The sequence below is a fragment of the Nomascus leucogenys genome, chromosome 18 (assembly GCF_006542625.1).
Source record: "Nomascus leucogenys isolate Asia chromosome 18, Asia_NLE_v1, whole genome shotgun sequence".
NCBI classification, from domain to species: Eukaryota; Metazoa; Chordata; class Mammalia; order Primates; family Hylobatidae; genus Nomascus; species Nomascus leucogenys.
In genome coordinates, this window is record NC_044398.1 from 74,571,283 (window position 1) to 74,590,035 (window position 18,753).

The 18,753-nt window shown below is 35.5% G+C and overlaps 1 protein-coding gene across 1 annotated transcript in view; it reads left to right on the top strand.

The window, feature by feature from the left end:
• The window catches only part of RNF180 (ring finger protein 180), a 224,092-nt gene extending 220,555 nt beyond the window's left edge, over positions 1-3,537 (top strand). The window contains exon 8 of the mRNA XM_003265981.3: positions 244-3,537. Within this exon, the coding sequence (XP_003266029.3) occupies positions 244-443 (200 nt within the window). The 3' untranslated portion in view covers positions 444-3,537. The remainder of the gene's footprint in view (positions 1-243) is intronic.
• Positions 3,538-18,753: the final 15,216 nt, after the last annotated feature.

The following is an 18,753-nucleotide window of genomic DNA, read 5'->3' on the forward strand; positions in this document are numbered from 1 at the left end:
AGACCTAGGCAAATCTCCTGACTTCCTATCCTGTGTTCTTTGCTACCCTGCCTTTAATGCCCTGAACTAGAAGAGGCTTCTAATAGTTGCTTATCATTGAAAAAACTGTCAGGAATACAACATAACTCCACTCAGTGAAATCAAGATATGCTTTGTTTAATTGTACTTGTGTTCATATTGCAGCTTCTTTTCTGAGCACTAGCTTGAATTTAATGGGCTTTAATATGTTCATACATCTTCTAGGTTTCCGCAGACATGCAGCTCCAGTTACAAGAAGGCAGTTCCCACATGGTGCACACAGGATGGATTACCTGCACTTTGAGGATGATAGCCGTGGATGGTGGTTTGACATGGATATGGTGATCATATATATTTATTCAGTGAACTGGGTCATTGGATTCATTGTTTTCTGCTTTCTTTGCTATTTTTTCTTTCCGTTTTAGGAATTTTCATACCTTACTACAATTGACCAATTCTAAATGATGTAAATAACAATTGCCTAAACGTTTTTTAAATGTGCTTTGAAGTTTGTTTAATGTTGCATTATACAAATTGTTGGTGTTTATAGAAAGCCTGAGAATAATGAATTTATTTATTAATGTTTTTCATGTAACAAACTAAACTTTATTCAAGAGCTAACCTACCCAGCACTTAGCAACAATGCACTATTAATTTCATAGTCGTTCTTGGGTTAGGATTTGGGGCTCTGATTATATAATATCACTTTAATACTTATTTTGATTGTAAAAAACTGAAGTTTTCTCTCCACTTAAAAATAGTAAAAATACAAAAAGAAATGATATTCTAGGTAGATATCATCTTTACTGAGAAAATATTTAGTCAATCACTTATTCTCAGGCAAATTATATATATTAAAGATAAACCATATTCTCTGGGAACTAATCTAGCAGGGTATATTCAGTTTTGGTTTCTAATTGTCACTACTTACATCCCTTTCTATTACCAAGAAAACTGACTATTCTTTTTGTACAGATCTAATTAGTACAACATTTTAAATTATTATAAACAGAATAGTAAATACAAATCATGAGACTAATCCCTACCAAGACACTTTAGAGAGCTATATTAACACTTTCCAGATTGAAAGATTAATCACCAGAAGACATGAAAAATTTACTGACTTTTAGTAGTCTAAAAGAGCAATGCATGTCCAAAATGTACTTTAGTGATTCATTTAAGTAGGAGATGGTCAAATATATTGTAAATGTGCAATAAAGAGTGGCTTTTAATTTTTTTAATGTCTGAATAAAGAATTGTTAGAAATTTTTTTAATGTCTGAATAAAGAATTGTTAGAAATTTTTTTAATGTCTGAATAAAGAATTGTTAGAAATAGGCTTATCGATTTTAGAAAGAAAACCTGACATTTTTAATTACAGTAATCATTAATTTTTTTCATTATTAAAATTTAAAAATAAGAGACCTGAATCATTAGAACGTGGGATAGAATTGGGGCAGGTAACCCAATTTGAAAAATGAAAAACTGGAGCAGAGACTTAAGCTTATTTATTCAGTTATTCTGGTGGTCTTTGTGGAACCTGGGACAAAGTTTTTATTATGAATTACTAATCCAGTATTACTATACTGTGATGTCATATGTCTGGTAATTCAATAAGCAAACTTTTACATAAGATAGGTGACTCTCTCGTGGCACTAAAAATACTACCACTATCCAAAAACATTGGGATCAACTGGGCTTTAACAGTTTCAATCTATGAAAAGCCAAAATTTAAGCTAATTGCTACTAACTGTATTTCAATAAAAGCACTTGACTGTTGGTATGTGATGTTCTAAGAAATCTAGAAGAATGGTACTGATTTCTATTATAATGCTGTTATTATTGTGTTTTAAATTATGCGTATTACAGAAAATAGTATATACTAGACATCAAATCCAGAAATCAGAACACTAAATACAATTTAGAAACACAGAGATAAATTCATACTCATAAATGGATATTTATAATTACTAATTGCTCAAAGTAAATATAAGGGAAAATATCAGCTCTCTTAAAATATATAACAAGATTGAAAACACACATATGAGGAGTTGCATTATTTTAAGAACTTCAAATTGCAGCCATTTCCTAGGCAACTTCTGGTTTATACACTCTAGAAAATATATCTTGATTCATTCCTAAATTACAGGAATGAAATAAAAGTTTTAATTATGTATAAACTAAATAAGTATTATTATAGATACAGATCTCTCATAGGAACAAAGTTGATTCCCAATATATATTTGTTAGGTCAGTGATACATATCAGTTTATAGATCTCAATCTACTAAATATTTATGATACCCTTAAATAAATATGAACCTTTAAATGAAGAAAGCATAATCTGGAAAAGCATTCAAAATGGATTGAGTATATTTATCTTGACTAATAACTTGATCTGAAAATTATAGAATATTAAAAGAAGTAAATTCATAAAATTATAGATTACTAATCTTTAAAATATTCTTAAATTTTATACAAGTGGAGATAAAAACTGCTAAATAAGAAGTATAGCATTTCCTAGATCTACCAGCTTATAAGAAGCCAGATAAAATCTCAGATGGAAAGAAACCAGTTTCTTCTGGTATGTAGCACACAGTAGCCATTCAAAATAAAATACATGGATGAGCTTTAGAGTAAAACAAAAAATTATAATGCTCTCCCTTAGCATCTCTCACAGTAAAAACTCATTGTCCAATAAAGAGCCAAAGAAAGGAAAAGAAGAAAAATGTTAAAGTTAATGAAGTATAGTACTTGTCCCAAGTAATATTATTTAATAAGCTTAATTTTATGAGTTATCATTATCAATAATTTCTATTTCTACCAAGCTTAATTATGGTAAAGGTTAATTTTAAACATGTTCACACATTTTTTTTTAAAAAAAGGCCTAATTGAAGTACATTTCTGAATAGTTTCAGCAGGTTATTTTTTAATTTTAAAAAAGCAAATTCACAAACCTAGACCCATTTATTTTATACTCAGCAGAAGATAGGGGAATTTAAATTAGACAAAGTTGCAAAAGAATCAGAATTTGTATTTTACAAAGCTTCTACCACTCTGAATCAACAAAATCAGGAATGGGAAAAAAATTTCTGTATCTGCTGTATTATTAATGCCACTATAGTATTTTATGCTAAATATGAAAGCAGTGCTGCCATCGGTTTCACTTCTGCCTTGGAATCTTGCTCCTAAGTTAGCTCTGTGGCATAACAAAATTGCAGTGAATAAAATTTTCATTTAAATGTCTTTTGTATGGCTAAATGAATATACAGATTCTTAAACATCTAATTTTTATATGGATTTCTCAAAGAATGCCTTATAGAAGAGCATTCTCTGATTAAATGCAATTACAGTTGGAGTCTTTGATTCTTCACAGAATTCTGTAGTTAAAGCCAGAGAACACTGTCATTTAGGAAAGTGTTCCTAAAGCTTGGAATGCTTTAACATGCTCAACTGTTACTTCTTGAAGTGTTTGATTGTCAGTAAATTTTCAAAGAACATTAAAGTTCTACCAATGTATACTTTTTTCCCCAGAATGCATTTATTTTTCTTATGCTTCTTCTTGAAGACAACACCTATAATAATTACTTTACACATTTCAGTTTTTACTTTTTCTTGCACAGATCCTGGGAGAACCATCATCAAGAAGTATCTTTAGACCATAGTATTAACATATTACAGTAATAAGCATCTACTAAAATAGGTACTTATCTTACATTCATGCTTCTATTGTAGGGTCAGGAAAACAAATACTTTACCATTCCCACTGTCCCTGAGGATCTCTCATATGGTACAATAGATATACTTTGATCATATATTTTTCTTATTTCAGTACTTCTAAAAATAGTTTTTGGACTAGTATCACAAGTTTTATGGTTATTTCTCTTTCTGCATGCTACTGTTAAGTACTATAAAACACAATCCTTCTAAAATTCCCTTACTCTTTCACATATTAAGTCTAAGAACCTCATCTAGAGCATATCCAGTAAACAGTATAGTTAAGTAACTGCCCACTACAGTGAATTTTCATTACTGATTACAGCCTTACAAGAGACAAATACTGTTCTTCTAGAACCTGGTAAATATTTTACTTGCTTTACAAGAGTCACCTTGTCTACCAATAAAACTATTTAAAGGAAAAGGGAAGTGAGAAGAGACAGCAGCTAACATTTGTATAACTTCTGTATCTTACTTTGCTGGTTACATTAATGTGTTATCTAATTTAATCTTCTCAATACTCTGAATCAGATGATATCCTCACATTACAAATGAAGAAGAGAAGTAATGTAACCAAAGTCACACAGGAAGGATTAGGAGGTGATTAACTTCATTTCTGTCGTATTCTAAGACCTTTACTCTTTTCACTGTACTGTCAGTAATATCTGATAACTTGATCAAGTTGAATATTCACTGAGGAAGGTTTGGTAACACTGCTAGAGAAGCATGAGGAATAAAAGATGGTCTGGATCAAGAATGCAGGAACATGATACTTGTACTTTGTTTTTGACAATTTTCATTGCTTATAGCAATGAAAAACTTTAATATTTGCAGGAGACTAATATGAAATGCTACATTTGATAACTTTTATTCTGCATGGCAACTTTGATTTGTGGTGGCTGCCTAGAACGCTTTATTGAGAAGGATTCTGAGGTTACATCCAGGATCCAGGGGGAAAAAGTTTTCTGGATCCACTGGCATTGCCCCTCATATATAGGGGAAGGAGGGTCTTAAGGGAAAATTAGCCATCTCAGATGTTTGCCATCCTTGGATAAGGGCGCAGAAAATCATTCATGTTTTAGAAACTGGTATCGCCATTTGTTGAGGGGAACAAAATGTAGTTTTCTGACTATAATTAATAATACTATGGTATACTCCAATTTAGGTATAATTATAAACTACTTTCCAGTCTTACACTTCTCATTTTGCCTTAAAACAGAAGCTTAATAGGAACCTAATTGTGAATTACATCGATTTTTAAACAATAATGATATAGCTACAGTGTAGTTTAATTTTCTCATTTCAGAAAAATGTGAACTGTCATTCAAAAAATGAAGTAGAGTTCTGATTTGCAAATTCTACATAACTAAATGAACACTACTGGCTATTCTGATTCCAATATTGCAAGTAAATCGGGCAGACAGGAATATAGTACAGAAGTCAACCTAGATCAGAAGTCAACAGCAATGCCTTTTAAACATTAATATGCCTACATTAAGTCTTGGTAAAATGTATATTTTTATTCAGAAGGTGTAGGGTAGACCTGAGATTCTGCATTGCTAATAAACAGTCAGTGATACTGATCTGCTGTCCCATGGACCACACCTGGGATAGCAAGAAACTAAAGGAAGCACGTCTGAAAAGGTGGCCATGAATCTTGCTTTCTTATCATTAACTGTCCCCAAAAGACAAATTTCACATTGCTTTTGCATTTGAGAATTACACAATACTGGTTATCCAATATAAAGGAAGAATAATGAATTATGCTATACATAATTTTATATAAATCTGTTGAATAAGTTTTTGACTTTATCTGCCACACATTAAAGTCTAGGTATCAATATATAAGTATTTCATTTAAAATCTGTAATTCAAACTTTTTCTTTTCTTTAAACAAAAAAAATTTATTTTCCTACTTTTTCCCTATTCTCTGTCATTACCCATTCTTTCTTTGGCTATCTCTATCTAAACTCTATTCATGTAGAACAAATGTGAGATAATATACAGTCACTTATAATACCACATCTGGAAATAGAAAACAAAATATACTGTGGCACTTCTGCTCACTTCTAAATTTTAGTACACATTATAACTGCAAAATCAAGAGACCTTATCATCATCCTGGGTTATATGACTACAGTTCACTTTATCTTTCTTTCCTCATTTCCTCACCTTGTGCATAACACAAACCTTCCCATAATTCTGCTGCAGTAAAATTCAATTTACCAGAAGATTGTGAATTGAAACACCTATTATCCATGTATTTTCAGGGTGATTCTTCATAATATGAGGAGGAGCTACAGTTGTTCAATGCTAAATATATGCCAGGTACTATACAGTGCTTTGCACACAGTATCTCATTTCATATAACAACCCTAAAATACTTTTGTTACCACATCCATTTTATAGACAAGAAAATTGGAGCTCAAAGAGGTTAAGTAGCTTTCTTAAAGTCCTGTAGCTACCAGTGGTACAGCTAGGAGTCAAACCCGGGTCTGACTAGTTCTTGAGGCTATATTCTTGTCACTACATACACCTACAAAGTTCAATTCCTGATTTAGTTTTTCTTTAACAGTAACAAAGTAAAACAAAAATTCTACCTTAGTGAAACTTCTAGGGGTCCAGTGATCTATAAAATGTCAAGATACCCCTTCCAGGGTAAAAGATAAAGTGCTGCATCTAACCCTCCTACCACTAAAATAGAGGCACAATGCCCAGGGGATCCTCTTTAGATTTTAGATATAAAATACACCTTATTTGGGTGGCTATTCTGACCCATTTGCCAGATGATGCAAAGAGCTGGCAGTATAGAATATGGCCCAGACAAAAGAAGGCTCTTCAGTACGTTCATGTTGCCATACAAACTGCTCTGTCAATTGGGTCACATAATCTAGCAGATCCAATGGTGCTTAAAGTATCAGTGATAGATGAGGTTGATATTTGGAGCCTTTGGCAAGCTTCATTAGGTAAATCACAGCACAGACCTTTAGGATTTTGGAGCAAAGCTATACCATCCTCTGTGGATAACTACTCTCCTTTTGAGAAACAGCTCTTGGCCTATTACTGGGCCTTAGTAGAGACAAACACTTGATCATGGGCCACTAAGTTACCCTGCTACCGGAACTTCCCATCATGAACTGGGTGTTGTCTGACAAGACATAATGTTGAGTGTGCACAGCAGTACTCTGTTATCAAAGGGAGGCAGTATATATGAGATCAGACTTGAGGAGGCCCTTAAGGCACAAGGAAGTTACGTGAGGGATTTGCCAGTATGTCCATGGTCCCTATTCCCCCTACATTACCTTCTCTCTTTCAATCCATACCTAAGTCTTCTGCCTAAGACAAGTTGACTGAGGAAGGGAAAAAAAAAAGAAAAAAAAAAAAACCTCAGGTCTGGTTAACAAATGGTTCTGCATTGTATGCAAGTAGCACTCAAAAGTGGACACCTGAAACTCTGCAGCCTTACTCTGGGCATCCCTGAAAGACTATAGTAAAGGAGAATCCTCCCAGTGGGCAGAACTTCAAGCAGTGCCCTTGCTTGGTTATTTTTCCCAAGAGAATAAAATAGCCAGAGATACCAGTCTGTAATGGATTGACTCTGACAGATGGTTTGGCTGAAGGGTCAGGGATTTAGAAGGAATATACTTGAAAAATTGTTGGCAAGGAGGTTTGGGAAAGAGGAATCTGGATGGACCTCTTCTAGAATGACACCCAGAAATATTTGTGTCAATATGAATTCTCTCTAGAGAGTTAAGTCAATGGAGGAGAATTTTAACAATAAAAATGGAAAGAGTGACCTGTTCTGTAAACACCAGTCAGCCTCTTTCCCCAGCTACTCTAGTTATTACCAAAACACTTTGTTCGATGGGCTCATGAACAAAGTGGCCATGGTGGCAGGGACGGAGGCTATGCATGGGCTCAGCAACATGAATCTCTACTCACCATAACAGACACTGTTGAGGACCTAAACTGCCAGCAGCAGGGACCAACAACAAGTCCCTGATATGGTATAATTTCCTGGAGTAACAGGCTGGTGGCAGGTTTATTATGCACTGGACTGCTTTCTCATGGAAGGGAAAGCATTTTGTTCTTAGAGGAATAAACTTTTACACTGAATATGATTTTTTCTTCTGTGCATATGATTCTTCTGCTAAAATGACCAAGTACAGACCTACAGAATGCTTTGTCCACTGTCATGTATCCCACTCAATATCAATTTTAATCAAGAATTCATTTCACAACTGATGGAAGTTACTGGTCTCCTCATTTTCCCCATAATCACAAAGCAGCTGGTTTGACAATTGTACAAAGGCCTTTGAAGAACCAGCTAAGGTAACAGGTGGTGTTACTTTGCAGGGCTGGGGCAATGTCCTCCAGAATGTGGTATGTGATCTAAATTAGCATCTAGTATACAGTGCTGTTTTTCCCCATTACCAGGATTCACACATCCAAGTATCAAGAGGTGGAAACAGGAGAGGCCTCTTGACTACTCCTAGGGATCCACCACCAAAATTTATTCTTCCTGTCCTCATAACTTTAAAATGTGCTGGTTTAGAAGTCCTAGTTCCAGAGGGAGGAATGCTTCTACTAGAAGAACAATGATTCCACTAAACTGAAAGTTGAAACTGCCACCTGGTCACTCTGGATTTTTTATGCCTCTGAATGAACAGACAAACAAGGGGGTTACTGTAATAGCTGAGGTAACTGCTCCCATCAAGAGAGGATTGGGTTGCTACTACACAATGGAGGTAAGGAAAAGTATGCCTGGAATACAGAAGATCTTCTAACATGCTTCCTAATATTCACATCCTGTGATTCATATCAATAGAAAACTACAAAAAAACAATTCAGGCAGGACTGATAATGGCCCAGACCCTTCAAAAATAAGGGATTGATCCCAGCTAAGGTGATTGCTGAGGGCAAAGAATATGGAATCGATAGAACGTGGCTGTTAAAAATGCCAGCTACAACTACATGACCAATTGAAAACTGCATTAGTTATGAGTTTTCTCTTGATGTGAATGTTTGTATAATATTAAGCATTTTTTTCTTCTCTCCCTTATCCTATCTAACACAAGATGTGTTAATAATAGCTAACTTTACATCACAAGATGTTTTTATGGTAGTTAATCTTAGTATTTAAATTTCAAAAGAGAAGAGGAACATTACCTGAGGATTTTGTATCCTGTTTTGAGGAAAAGGTTGGCATGTTTGCAGTTGTATATGGGATAGTTGTATCATATAGGCAGTATGTTTTAAGGAAATATGTATGGGTACCAAGTTGACAAGGGGTGGTCTGTGATGGCTTTGTTATGTGTCAGCCTAGCTAGGCTAAACTCCCTTGCCCAGAATTTCATTTCCCCAGTGCACAGTCAACCTGGTAAAGAGCCATAAGTCCCTTTGGAGAAATACTGAAAGAAAAGTTAACAGTATAAATTTTTGACAGTGGAGTGGGTTTCTTTCTCAAGGGGTTCTGAGTCTGTTAACTGACTCAAATTTGGAAATGAAGGAATTAACTCTATGTTTTGGAAATTCAAGTCAGACTTCTGTTTACTAGACCCAGAACTCCTCTGCTTATACAGATCAAAAAAGAATTTAATAGGTTAACCATCTGTTTCCACTCTTGGGATATCATGAGAATTTCGATCATCATGAGAACCAACAGCATAATCTCTTTGAGTCAAACTATTCTGATTACTTTTTTTTTTTTTTCTGGAGACAAAGCCTCACTCTGTCGCTAGGCTGTAGTGCAGTGGCATGATCTCAGCTCACTGCAAACTCCGCCCCTGAGTTCAAGTGATTCTTCTGCCTCAGCCTCCCAAAGCGCTGGGATTACAGGCATGAGCCACTGAGCCTGGCCTCTGGTTACTATTTTAACTCTGCTATCCATTATGGTAACCCTGCCTATCTTATCTTTGGCAATTAAGTGTCACCATTTGACGCTTAACATCCCAGGATCTATTGTCTCTGTTGCATTTAGGTATCCTCATTCAATGGTAGCAGTTTACTTTATAATTTCCGACCTACAGAGAAGAGAGACTACAGAGCTTTTCAAGGATGCTGATGCTCCCTCACAAATTTATTTTTCACAGCTGTGGTGAAAGGCATGTTTTTCCAGGACTGGAGAGCAATCCTGCATGGTAAGTACACTCAAACGTTGCAATCTCAAGCCTTTAGCTACCTTCCTCTATAATATAACAAGGCATTTCAACCTCATTTAGTGTAGGCCACCATTTTGTTTCTGGCAACCAGCCAACCCCATCTAATTAAGCCCTTCCTAACTTCTTGAGCTAAAACATTGAGTCTCTGAATAGTGAGCCTACAAATTAAGCCTGATGACTTTATATTCCTTACACCTTGATTACACACCAATATCCATTCTCACACATAACTACTAGATTTCTATTTATATAAATTGAAAAAAAGCCATGCAGTTCTTTTGGTGTATATCACACCTCTTCATGAGTCATACATTGTACCTCAATTTTTGAGGACTGCTTCAGGTTGAGTCTAGTTATAGAAACAAAAAGGGGTGTTGGGGAGTAGGTCCTGTGGAGCATCAGGAGTACCCTGTAAGCAACTTCCTGAGGACTAAGCTCTCATTTTTTTTTATCTTGCCCAAATTCCTATCTAAGGGGCGTGGGGAGTCATGCCCTACAAACCATAAATTCTCATCAGATGGGTTTTATTTAACCCTGTATATTGTGACTTGCTTTCCAATCTGACTTTGGCATAACAAGGAAGAACAAATATTTTACCCCAAAACGTGTTTCTCTGCCATATTTTGAAATGGTCCTGCAAAGCCATCCCTTGTGGGAAAAACCCACATTCTATCAAGAATCCCCTTTCCCCTTGTTTTCCTTCCTTCCTTTCCAGATCCAGGAGATAATCAACTAAGAGCCAGGCACCCTTTTAGATCCGATAAGAAACATTTTACAACCTGTTTTCTCTGAAGTCTGCTATCTGAGAGCTTCCTCCACACAGTAAAATTTGATCTCCACAATCCTTTATCTTAACCTGAACACTTCCTTTCTACTGTTCCCAGGTCTTCAGATAAACTCAACCACAATTGTCAACCAGAAAATGTTTAAATTTACCTATAGCCTGGAAGCCCCCTGCTTTGAATTGTCCCCGCTTTCTGACCCAAACCAGTGTATTTCTTAAATGTGATAAATGTCTCATGCCTCCCTAAAATAGGTACAACCAAGCTGTACCCCCGACCACCTTGGGCACATGTTTTCAGGACCTCCACGGACCATGGTCACTCATATTTGGCTCAAAATAAATCTCTAAAAATATTTTACAGAGTTTGACACTTTTTATCAACAATCCTCAGGGGATGCCATTCCAGGTTATTCAGGTAAAGGAGGACTATCTTCCCATATTAAGCAGAGTTCTCCAGAAAAACAAAATATACACATATATTTATGATTTATAAATATATTGTTTAAATGTATATATGATGTATATTATAAATATATAATTTATAAGGAAATGGCTAACATAATTCTGGAAGCTGGCAAGTCTAAAATCTGCAGAGCTGATGTCCCAGTTCTAGTGCAAAGGTCAGAAGCTGTTGTAGAACCAGAAAAAAGAGCCAATGTCCCAGTTAAAGTCTGAGGCTGGCAGGCTATTGTAGAACCAGGAACAGCTGATTTCCCAGTTCAAAGGCTGTCAAGCAGGAAAATTATCCTTCTCATGGGAGCGTCAGCCTTTTGTTCTGTTTAGGCCTTCAACCGAGGATTGTAGCCCACCCACATTATGGAAGGCAATCTGCTTTCCTCAGTCTACTGATTTAAATGTTAATTATCCAAAAATGCCCTCATATAACCAGAAAAATGTTAAACCAAATATCTGGGCACCATGTGGCCTAGTCAAGTTGACACATTACACTTCCTCAGGCAGAACTGAAAAGACCGGTTCTATGGGCAAAGATTCAATTTCATATGGGAAGCCAAGATCCCCAGCTTTATCAGAATCTACCCATATTTCCCCACTCCCATTTGTAGAAGCCCGTTCCTTCCCAATCACTGGCCAAACTTTAGCAGAAGTGGTTGGGAATTCAGTTTGCCACTGACAGGAGGAAACTGTGGCTTTCATTTTCAGAAACCCCAGCCTTATAGCTACAGGATAGAGTTTCTCTGAGGGAAAACGTAGAAGTTTTCAGAACAATTTAGCTAGAAATTTAGAGCCCTAAGTTCATTTTTCTATGGTCACTTTCTCTAGAGCAGTTAGGAATAACCAACCAACTCCATTCCACTCCTTGTTTTGACTAAAATGTTCTGGGGTGATTCATGCTTAGACATCTTGAATCTCACCTTCTATAGGTATTTAATTATAGTATCCAAAGGTGATAATTTGAGCAACTCTTTCACCACATCATGCCATGGACTACCAATGTCTTTTAAACAACTAGAAACAGGCTTATTAGTGCCTTAAGTTTTATCAGATTAGAAAAACAATTCCAGAAGATCAGAACCAATTCAGAGAACTCATCCTTAAGATCTGTGCCTCTGCATCCACTTTTGATACAAAACTCCGTGTCAGAGTCCAAACAGACAAGCAGAACCAGTAGGAGATATCTATCTATCTATGCATATATGTGTGAATATACACATAAATAATAACAAGGAATTGGCTTACAGTTTCAGAGGCTGGATAGGCAAATCCAAAGTCCATAGGGCAGAGAAGATCACAAGACGGTTGAAGCCTCACAGAAACTGGCTGAAGCTGTTGTCCACAGGTTTAACTCTTTTTCCAGGAGAGGTCAACATTATCTTTTAAGTACTTTCAACTGATTAAATGAGGCCAACTCAGGATAATCTTCTTGACTGATTAGGAACTTTAATTATACCCCAAAATCTCTTCACAGCAGCAGCTAAATTAGTGTTTGATTCAGTAATTAGGAGAAGGTGTGTAGAGATCACAAAACTGCTGATGCTCTCTTCTATCGTCCAAATCTTGAGGGAATGTGTCTTATAGATCACTTATCTAGAAACTCGCTGAAAAAGGAATTCAAAGGAATGTAGTTTTTTTAGCCTGGCCAAGACAACATACCACATAGCCATCACATATGCTATGCTCAACTAACTGCCCTTTCACTAAATTTTATCCTTGGCCTATTGATAGAAAATTACCAACCTATAATTTAAAAAATTATAGCATAACTTGTAATGATTATTCTCCAGTACCATAAAAGTGTTTAGATGTCCTGCATAGGTGGTTTGATTATCTATTGCTGAGTAACAAACCACCCCAAATTTAATGGCTTAAAAAACATTATATCTAACAATTTTGTGGGTCAAAGAATTAGGGCTCAGTTGGATGATTCTTCTCTTTCAACAGAAGTTAGCTGGTGGAATCAACAGAAGTTAACTGGTGGTAGTCAGCTAACAGACAAACTAATCTGGAGAGTCCAAGACAACTTCACTCATGTAACTGGTATCTTAGTAGGGATGGCTGAAAAACTAGGCCCAGCTGAGAGGGTCAAATAAAGCTCCTAACACATGATCCCTCTCACATGGCAGTCTCAGTTACTTGTTCAGAATTAATATCAAAAAATCAAATTTTTTTAAGAGATGAAGTCTCACTCCATCACCCAGGCCGGAGTAGAGTGGCACAATCATAGCTCCCTGCACGCTTGAACTGCTGGGCTCAAGGGATCCTTCCACCTCGGCCTCCAAATATCAATACATTATTAAAGCTTATTGTAAATTATAGTGTAACCAACTAATAACCTATTTTTATACATGCTGTCTTCTCTTTATATTTGCTGATGCTCTTTAGTTTTCCTTTATGAAATAAAGGAATTAGCTCCCTTTATGGTTTTAACTTCCTTAATCATATTTCTATCTACTCTAAAGCTTTCATATAAACATATAAAACCCAGGAAAACTCAGCAATAACACATACTTACAAGGCCCCCTAATTCATTTTTGCATTCAGCAACAAAAACAGTACATATTCAATAAATATTCATTGAACAAATGAATGCACACTTATAAATCATCTTCAATTGAAATTTTCTCCATGATCTAAAGCCCACTTAAATGCCAACCACCTATCCTGAGGATTTCAGAATGAAGTTCTTATGAAGTAAGATTTCAGAATGAAGTTCTTATGAAGTAAGATTTCAGAATGAAGTTCTTTTGACCTAGGAGTTTATATACTCCTTCTAATTTAAAAATAGTGTTCAGAAATCTACCTGATATGTGATTATTCAAATAAAAGCTAACACTGCTGCTGAGACAAAGTTTTCTACTGATCTGCTTTCTATTGTCATGGATTTCAGAGATAACTGCTATATATGTATGTGAGCACATCCATTTCTACTTATGGCTAATAGAAGGCTAAAAGCAGAGGAGAAACTAAATGAAACTAGCACCACCACAATTCTTTCTACCACATAAACCTGTACTTATGGTTCTGTTAATTATTACTTCCAACCTAGACCCTAATTGGGTGTGTCCTTTTCTTTCTATGGTAGGAAAAGGCACACATGGCCTCCACAGAAATGTACCTTTGCCCTAATTATGATATGTAGATCTTTAACTGACAAAAGACAGGAAGACTTAAAGGATGATGTGTTTTACTTCCAAAAATTATAAACTTAAAACTGTCAGAGATGAGGTATAATTAGGAAAGACCATTATTTTATCAAGCATTTAACCAATTATAAATTCATTATGAATTTGGTCCCATCTGGTTTTAAATTATTGTGAAGTGAATTTTTATCATAGTTTATTGATAAATGCTACAATATACCCTCTCATTTATTTCTACTAAGACTAAAGACTGCTATAATTGAAATAACAGGTAAGCAAAGTATGTAAGTTCATGTTGTCTGTTTCATTAAGATGAAAAACTCAGGACTTCTAAAAAGAAAGTATTTAATACCCCTTTGTATACCTTACAACTTCATTATCAAATCTTTACTGGAAAAAAGAATAGTAATGATCAGTGTTATATACACATTTATCTTATTTTCCCCTATTCTGAATCAAGTATGAGTGACAATAGAGAGTGAAATTAAGTGGCTTTAAACCAATGGAAGGAAAAGGACATGTATTTCATTCAGATAGAAAAATAATATTAAAAGCAAAAATGGATAATGTATAAATAAGTACTTTTAAAAGGTTAGCATGGAAGTCATTTAATCTGGAAACAGTATACAGCATATATATGTCAATCACAAACATGTTCATAAATGCACATAAATTGTTTCCTGTATAACACACTACTTGTTTTAATCTTAAAGAAATACCAAAAATCAAATTACTGAAAGCCTCAGGCTTCCAATGTGTCTCCAGATAACTAATATAGTATCCACAAATATACATACAAACACTACAATGAGTTCTGATTAAAGAGAAACAACACAGAGACAAAGAAAAAAATACATCTGATTTTCACTATAATTGGTACATTGGTAGAATAGAAAAACTGGACGGATGTGGGATTTTGCATAAAAGCAGAGAAGTATGAGAAAAGGAATAATCATAAAATACAAAAAAGACTGGGGCGGGGGTGGGGAGTGAATGAGAAGCACATATGACTGACCATGAGCAGATCTGCTAGCAGTGATGACATGGCAATCAGGGCAATCAGTAATGATGACAGAGATGGCAAGGAGAAGACTCGGGCAATGGAAAGATGCCAACAATGAAAAGAAATAAAATGGTTTTGCAATAGGAGAGAAGAAAGAAACAAAGCCATATGTACTTTTCTATTTTCCCTCTACCAGTTTATGTAAAAGACCAAAAGCAACCAGATTCTAGAAGGAAGGGACGCAAGGAGGAAAGGAGAAATGGAGGGAGGGAAGGAGACAGGAAGAGAGGGAGGGAGGGAGGGAGGGAGAGAAAGAAACAAGGAGAAAGAGAGGGAGGAATGAAAGCAAGCAAGAGAGAAAGAGACTTGGATGGCCTAATACTTGAGGTTGACCAAAGATGGTCACACAATCACAATCTGCAATCTAAGGGAGGAGGTTCCAATTCTGGGTTAGAGATAAGCACACCCCACCCTGTATATCCTAATAAATACATCAATAAAACCTGAACAGAACAGATGGAACAGATATATGAGAGATTTTGAGTGCTAAACTGCTGCAGTTGGATTCTGGAAAAAGAAAGAATTTGAAATGTCGCTGAATTGACAGTGAGTTTACTAATTTTTTTTCCTCCAGTAACTCTCAGCCTAACTTTAACATACCAGAAGTGGGCAGCAACATGTAGGCAGAGAGAGCTCCAAGAGAAGCCCACTAGCTCTGGCTGCAAGCAGAGAAAAATAACTACAAAAGCTCAGAGAGACCGCTTCTTTCCACCACATCAAGCCCCCAAGCAATACAATGGTGGTGTCAACAGGCAGAGGCAACAGGAGACTGCAAGAACCAAAACTCTAAAAGAGAGGAGCTATGGTTCAAAGAGTGTATGAAAACTCCCCATTGCCTTTTTCTCCCTTAGTTCCCCCTCCCCACTACCACTTGACCCTTGATGTGGAGTACTTGAAGAAGTATATGGCAATATGTGGTAACTAAAGTCTTGGCTTTCTGGCTGAACAACTAAAAAGAGGAGTCTTGAGGAACCAGGAAGTTTGAGGGAGATGGTGGAGAGGTGAAAGCTCAGGAAAGCAAACCCACAAAGTCATGAACTCCTAAGCTCACCCCAGAGCTGCACAAGTGTGGACCTGATCCTATTCAGCATAATGGTGACTGAAAACTGAACAGACAGACTATAGCCAAGGTCCAAGACTGACCACTGGGTGACACACATCCAGGAAAGATACATCGTACTATGAAGACTTTGAAAATGGAACTGACATTGAAACCACAGCCTACAGAGGAGGGTTGGAACCAGTGGCCTGAATCTAAGCAGGTTGACTGCCTGCTAAAACAAAACTATTTAACATTCTCCATAGAAATGAAATAACATCAGATTCTTATAAGATCAGATTCAAAATGTCTAGCATAGCCTAGTAATTTGGGGTAATAAATTACCAGGTAACTAGAATTACCTCGTTCTTTGCTGGGTAACCTGAAATTACCTGGCAAATAACTGGGAAAATGCCAAAGCACCAGGTAAAAGATAATCAAAGAATGCCAGTGTTAAAATAACACAGATGTTGAACTTTTCAAAGATTTTAAAGCAGCCGTTATAAAAATGCTCCAGCAAGCAATCAAAAGAATTCTTGAAACCAATGAGAAAATAGTGTAAATCTCTGCACTGAAATTGATAATATAAAAAAAATCAAAAGAAAAGTTTGACCTGAAAATAAAACAATCAAAATTTAAAATTCATCGGATATCAAGGAAGGGAGGCAAGGAGGGAAGGAGGGTGGGAGAGAGGGAGACATTCAATAGCAGAATGCCAATAACAGAAAAAAAATCAGTGAACTAGCAAATATGTTCTGAATCAGTCTGAACAAAGAGGAAAAAATGATTTTTTAAAATAACGGAACAGAGCCTCATGGACCTATAAGACTATAACAAAAAGTCTAATTTTGTGTTATCACAGTCTCAGAAATACAGAAGAAACAGGGTGATGCTAAAAGAAATGTTAGGGAAATAATGACAGAAAACTTTGCAAATTTGATAACAGACAAACATATAGATTTAAAAGCACAGCAAACCCAAAAAGGAGAAATCCAAAGAAATTAGGCCTAGGCACATCAAAATCAAACTGCTGAAAATAAAAGACAACCAGAGAAAAACAATGCTGTATACATAAAGGAAAAATAATTTTAAAGACTAAAAATTTTCATCAGAAATCCTGGAGTTTAAAAAGGAGCAGAACAAGAGATTTAAAGAGCTGAAAGAAAAGAACTGTCCACCAAGAACTCCATGTCCAGCAAAAATATTCTTCAGGAATGGAGGCATTCTCACATAAAGAAAAACTAAGATAATTAATTGTCAGCAGTCATGCTTTCAAAGAAATTCTGAAGCAACTTCTTCAGACAAAATGGAAATGAGACCAGAAAATAAATTTGGAATATCATAAATGAAGACAAATCAATAGAAGTGGAAAATATCTGGGTAAATAGGAAACTATGTTTCTTTTAAGTTGTCTAAAATATGTTTAAACAGTTGAAAGAAAAATTATAATACATTGTGATGAGATTTACGATGTAACTACATGTAATGTATAAGAACACTACAACATAAAAAGGAGAGAATACATAGAACTACATAGTGGGAAAGTTTCTGTATTCCACTTTAAGTAACAAGAATATTGGTTCTAAATAGCCTGTGAAAAGTTAAATATGCATATAGGAAGCCCTAGAGCAACTACTTAAAAAAATATAAAAACGCTATACATTAAAGCTGGACACTAAAAAATAGTCAAATAACCCCAAAGAAGGCAGGAAACATAAAACAAAGGAATGGAAAACAAAGAGAATAACCAAAAAAAATACTAAAATTTTAGAAATACTCCAAACATTGAAATAATTAGAGGCAAATTCAACCTACAAAAGGCAAGACAGAAATTGTGGAATGGATCTATTTTAAACACGTGAACCAACTATACACAGTCTATAAGTAACTAACTTCAAATATATAATGACATGGTTCAGTTAAAAGTTAAAGGATAAAAAAGATATACCATAGAAACACTAGTCAAAAGAAAGCTAGACTGGATATACTTATACCAGCCAAAGTATACTACAGAGCAAAGTGAATTGCCAGTGATAAAGAGAGATATTATATCAGAGAGCAATAAACTTTTTCTATAAAAGCCCAGATAAATATTTTAGTCTTGGCAAGCCATATAGTCTCTATTGCAAAAGTATAATTCTGACACTGTGGTACAAAACAAACCATAAAAAAATACATAAATCAATAGGCTTGAATGTAGTCTAATAAAATTTTATTTACAATAACAGATGGCAGGCTGGATTTTGGCCTGCCATAGTGTGAGTTAGAGTTTACGGAGCCCAGTACTTTATACAAAAGTAAAATGGTTAACTGGTCAACAAGAAACAACTTTACATATGTATGTACCTATCAACAGAGCTACAAATACATGAAG